This window comes from Conger conger, chromosome 4 (assembly GCF_963514075.1).
Source record: "Conger conger chromosome 4, fConCon1.1, whole genome shotgun sequence".
NCBI lineage: Eukaryota > Metazoa > Chordata > Actinopteri > Anguilliformes > Congridae > Conger > Conger conger.
Genome location: NC_083763.1, coordinates 46,321,514 through 46,327,513, shown reverse-complemented (window position 1 = coordinate 46,327,513; position 6,000 = coordinate 46,321,514). Strand labels below are relative to the sequence as shown.

The 6,000-nt window shown below is 39.7% G+C and overlaps 1 protein-coding gene across 2 annotated transcripts in view; it reads left to right on the top strand.

Moving 5' to 3' along the window:
* vps41 (VPS41 subunit of HOPS complex) overlaps window positions 1-6,000 on the top strand; it is a 51,730-nt gene that overhangs the window by 6,058 nt on the left and 39,672 nt on the right. For both annotated transcript variants that reach the window (XM_061238643.1, XM_061238642.1), the window contains one exon: window positions 1,333-1,440. In XM_061238643.1, the coding sequence (XP_061094627.1) occupies window positions 1,333-1,440 (108 nt within the window). The remainder of the gene's footprint in view (window positions 1-1,332; window positions 1,441-6,000) is intronic.

Here is a 6,000-nt window from a genome sequence, read left to right as displayed (position 1 = left end):
CCTCAGACCTCTCTCATTAAGCATATTTTTGCCCGCAGAACTCCTGCTCTGTGGATGTTTTTTGTTTATCTCACCATTTTCTGCAAACTCTGGGTACTAGTGTGTGTGAAAATCCCAGGAGAACAGCAGTTTCTGAGATACTCAATCCACCCCGTCTGGCACCGACAACCATTCCACAGTCAAAGTCACTTAGATTACATTTCTTCCCCATTCTGACATTTGGCCTGAAAAACAGCTGAACATATTGATCACGTCCGCCTGCTTTTACGCATTTAGCTGCTGCCACATGATTGGCTGATTAAACCATTGCATTAACAAGCTGGTGTACTGGTCTACCTAATAAAGTGGTCACTCGGTGTACATTTGGTGTACTATGCTGCAGACATTGTACATGTTCTTGAAAATGGTTATCACAACGCAGCATCTAAAATGTAGGAAACTAGCAGCCTGTGAAATCAAGCTACCGCGCATCAACTGTAACTCATGGAAATGTTCTGAAAGTATAGACACAATGGTTTATATTGACGAGATATTGAATGTCATCCCAGGAATGGACGCATTATTTACACATTATAGGTTCTGAAAAGGTTCTGGTAGTGGCATTCAGTATTATTGCCTCCACTCCAACTCAGTGAAATAAAAAGGTGCCTGCATTGTGTGCATAACGGGAAGGATTCTGTAATGAGGATGGTTTCGCAAGCTCCTTGACTCCTTGACCGGAAGGTTACTGGATCGATACCGAGAACTGGCAGCAGGACCAGGGGGAATGGGCATTCTTGTTCCAAATCTTATTTTTCTTAACCTTTAAAGGGGAAATTGGACTGCTCTCTGTAAAATACTTAATCTGTTTAACTCACACTGATGATTTATCACGTGTTTCTATTTGATCTTGAAATGAATTTGAACTTTTGCTTTTGACAAATACACCCCTTTCCGCCCACAGAACACAGCTCTGTTATAAGGGCCTTTTTCACAGTGTTTTGTTTTTTTTAAGCTGACTCTGTTGTGGTACATTTGGTTTAATTTACATGCCCATGTCCAGATTCATTTTCTACCGACTACCAGTTGGCGTAGATAGCTGGGAATTTATATGAATGTGTCTTGCCTGTATGCTTTATTTATATACCTCCTTTCATACATAAAATCTAGCTTAAAGTGCTTTACATTAAGCCAATTACAAAGTAGTGTCCCCTCTTTCTCAATAGGATAATTAAAAAGATAAAATGTCGGTCCGTTTGGATGGCATTTTGAGAGATGTTTGCCCACAGACATTGTGGTATGTGTGACTAAGTGTGGTGCTGAGTATGCATGCTTGTCATTGGTCTGTTCTAGGAAGAAGACAGTGAAGAGGAGCCCAAGCTTAAGTACGAGCGACTGGCCAATGGGGTGACGGAGATTCTGCAGAAGGATGCGGCTAGCTGCATGACCGTACACGATAAGGTAAAGACTGTTCCCTAGCTTTTCTAGGCTTCCTGGATCTATGTACTAGCCAACACTGCAAAGTCATCTTTTATTAGACTTAAACAGGATATTTCTATTTCTTTTTTTCTAAATAAGACAAACATATTTCCGGTATGGTGAGTCAATTTGACTAATTTCAAGATTTGCCAAAGGGGGTAAGAATTTTGCTGTGAAGAAGGAACGGGGGAGTATAATTGGATCCATTGATTACATATGAACTCAAGTGTCACTCACCTACTATGTTTAAAACACTGTTACTCCAGGACCAAGCGTAGAAACTACTGTTTTTCTAAAATAATTCCAGTGTGAACCCTTCGGCTGGAGATGGCCAGCTTGTTTTTAACCCCTTAAGTGTCCCCAGGTTTTTTTTGCTTTCATAGCTTTTTTCACTGTGCAATTTTCAGTGGTCGCTATGGTAACAGGATATACCAGTTGAAAGCATTAAAACTCGCAGTTCTATCTGTATAACCTATTTTAAGACTTGTTGCTGTCTGAGGAGAGCACAAGGAGTGGGAGAGGTAGGGGAAGGTGACTGGCGGGGAAGTGCAAACACTTTTTCAGTATAAAGATTGTGTATACTTTAGGAAGAAAAACACAGTATTTTACAAGTCGTAAGACTCATAATGTCAATTCGTTGCCGTGTGTCCTTTTGGACTTCACAAATGTCCTTTTTGGAAAACTGCCTGGACATAGCTCACCAGGACACCAGGCACCACCACAATATTCTGTTTCCACTCAAAAACAAAATCATTTCAGTGAGAAAAAGATCTTCCACTTCCACTGTGTTTGAGCTTCTGTAACTTTGTTTTAGTCATTTTTATAGTAATCCTGTCATTTGGAAAACAAGAATAGTAACCGTTTCATTTTGGGTATGTACTTGTCAAGCTTGTGTTAAGAGAAGGGGTGATGCTTAAGGGGTTTAATGAATACTTTTGTAATGACTAAATATATGAACACAAATGTCTTAAATGATTGAGCCCAAGAGTTAGACGCATAATACAATAATAGTTCATTTGAATTGTTTTACATTTCATGATGTTACAATGGGAAATGTTTATCTTCACGATCATGTCACAGAATTGTATTTTAATTTCTTCCATTTGCTACAAGCTTCTGTCCAGTCCAGCTGATACTGTATCTTAGCAGTGTGATATTGAGCATTCTTTTTGAACTTCACATCAAATGTAATTGTGCACAAATTAAATGCAGCCTTCCCTCTTCATGCATTGGGTCCTCACAACAATGGCAGATTTCCTTGTAGTTGTCGATACCGATGTCGAGATACTCATCTGTCCCTGAAAAATGTCCTTATCTATGTTCTACACAGGAGAACAGGAGCACATTATAACCGTACTCGATTTGAACTCCAGCCAGGTTTACAAAACAACCTTAACCCTTGAGGAGCGCAAATTTGTTCATTGCAGGCACTGCAGAGTCTTTTTTACCCATATAAACATGTGCATTCTTTTTTATTATTGTTATTATTTTGTTGCTGTTTATCGATGCAGTTCATCCCTTGTTTAAGGTCATCACACTCTACTCCATTGGCTTAGGCTACTCGCCCACAGGCTACAGTGGAACTTCCAGATATGAGCGACAGCACAGATTATTTCCACTTGCTGAAAACCCTCTAAGCCTAACTCAACCTTAAGTCATTTTAAAATGCATGATTTGTGTGGATAATATATCTTTGGATGTAGTAAGCAGACCTGGAGAGTCTTGAGTAAATATTCCAGTGTTCGTATGGTGTTTGTGTTCTATACTAAAATGCAAGGGTAGGTTAAATGAATGGTTGCAGTGTAGCAACCATTCTAACAACTAAATGGCAACTAAATGGCATTGCCTTTCTTTTGAACAAATAATGATTTCATGAATGCGTTAGAACACTGAAAGTACAGCTTCAACTTGAAATATGCAAATATTTCAAAAATTGCATATGCTTCTTAGCAGTTAATTTACTTCATAAATATGAGCATATGAGTATATATTAAATAAATTGATCATATTTAGTAAATCAGCGATTCACTAGCATGATACTGTTCTGTAACTTGGTAGCATGTGGTCATAGCATGTAATGTGCAATGTAATAGTCTCCATCTCAGTGACTGATGTCACACAAAGCCATATAAACTGCACTTTTGATATGACCTGCAGACATAACATAATTATTTCAAAATTAAAATGGCAAAATACAAATATCCATAATGTCTATCCATAATGTCTATCCAAAATGTGGTTAGCATAGCTAAGCTAGCTTGTGAGCTATCTTTGCAAGCAGACTATGGAGTGTGCGGTTCCTGTGCATTTATTTCATAAAGGAGCTAAGATGGCATACTCTTGACCGATCATGTCAATACTCCTCTCCTGTTTCAGTGCTTTGAGGCATTGGTTGTCTTCTTGTACTAAGATTTCAAGTGACCATGCTGATGAATTCAATCGGATGGCTTGGTGTGCTTTTTAATTACGTGTATTCCAATCTGTAAACATACAGTATTCGCTGTATGGGTAGATCATGCTGTTGATATTATGGATGCTAAACATGAGTATTTTTTACGGACACATTTTTTTTTCACATGAAATAGTTAATAAGCAGTAGATAAAAGTCTATTCTTTCCCCACCATATTCTGAACTACATGGATTTTAAAGCCATACAGCTCAAAGCTCATTAACCTGAACAGACTGAACAAATACCGACCAGACTAAGTCAATATGAATGTGGGATGAACTGCATTGCAGTGTGAAGGAATCAAGACCTCTGCGGCTTTCAAAGATTGTTTAAAACTTGTGATGTATTTTTACCTCTGCCAACGGAGATGATGGGGGTTTATTTTTCACCGTTTGTCTATCTGCTGTGAGCAGGATATCTTTGGCCCAAGACAGGCATGACACTGGGCGTGGCTTTTCACAAAAAGGACATTTTTATTCTTTAATGTTGAAAGGCCATATTGCGTTTATATCATCAGTGTCCACAACATTTTTATACAGATGTTACATGTCTTTGTTTATGTGTGAAATTGTATTAATTGAATAACGTTACATCCACGCTGTGTAGGCAATAGGGCAAGTGCATCCATCTTCCAATACAGGTCTACCTGGGCTACTACAGGAATATCTTTACTGCTCTAAACATACATTTCCAACTGTGAGCCTAACTGACCCTGAAATGACAATCAGTCTGGGGAGACAGATTAGGCATGGGAATGGTGTCTCAGACATTTGTTGTTGTAATTTTCAAATTTCTTTTATTACATTTTGAATTTCTTTAGTTCTTTTTTTTTTTTTACATTTAAATATCTCGGCACTATTCTCATTTTGTAGACACTCTATGAATCAGATCAGAGAATTTCTAAATGTTTGGAGGTAATCGGTTATTTAATATTGTGTGAGATGGTATTCACATACAGGAAACTGAAATAAGTTCACCTCGTTTATTTGTCAGTTTTGCAAGTATTTCCAATTTAAAAATGTCTTTGTATTGTTTTGGGTTTGTTCCTCTTCTCTTACCCGTACCGTATCTCCAGTCGTCAGCCTTTATTTGTTTTCACTTTTATTGTGTCTCTGGTCAGACCTCGGTTTTTTCCCGTAGTTTTTCATTTTTTAAAGCATCACATTTTTCAGAAGGGCCTGTCTGAACTGGATGGCTAATCGCCATGGCACCGGGTGCATCCATGCAGGTCTGTGCACTGGAATAGTCATACCTAGTTATGTCTCCACACCTGATGTTTTATTAACCACTATTGATTTTTTTTTCTTTTTTTACCCAGGGGATTCCTCCCCCCATTTTTTTTCCTTTCTTCCTTTTCCTCTCCTTCATGCTGAAAAAAGGCAACCTTGCAAGAGCGAAAGACATTGCAGGGCTGAATTTCCAATGAGCCCCTGCCCCTGTTTTCACTCCTCATTTCAGTATCCCCCAATCTCCAAACCAAGCCCCCCACAACCCCCCCCCACCCCAAAAAATAAATAAATAAATAAATCAACACAGTTCAACGCTATGGCGACACTCGTCCTCCCCTCCCCACCCTGTAAACCGCCAACGCCCCCCATATTGCCTGTAATGTCGCTTCATACTTTAAGTGCCCGAATCGGAATTTCATTTGCTCAATTCCATTTTGTTAAATCCTTTTAAAACCTGCGCGGACTCGCAAGGTTGCCCCCCTTATTTATTTATTTTGCGTTATTTTATTTGGGAGATTGCGGGGGGCTCTGTTGGACATGCTCAGTTGTGCCTGTAAATATAAGCATTTCATTATAGACTGCACTGGAGCATGCTACTCTGAGCAAGGTAGGGTGGGTGGGGGGGGGTGAGAATGGAGGGGGGGGGGGGTCTGTACGTGTGGTGGGTCGCACTGTTAATCTAATGCCAAAAAGCCTCCCCCTGCCAGTTTTTAATTTCTCCTCCCTTAAAGCCTTCCCTGTCGGGAGCTAAATGGACGTGTTCCCGGCCTGTGCACCGACCGCTCCCCTGCCACCCGGAACGGGAATAGAGTCTGTGGTGTGAGCTTTGTATCCCTGCCCAAGTTTGTCACAAACGATATGTA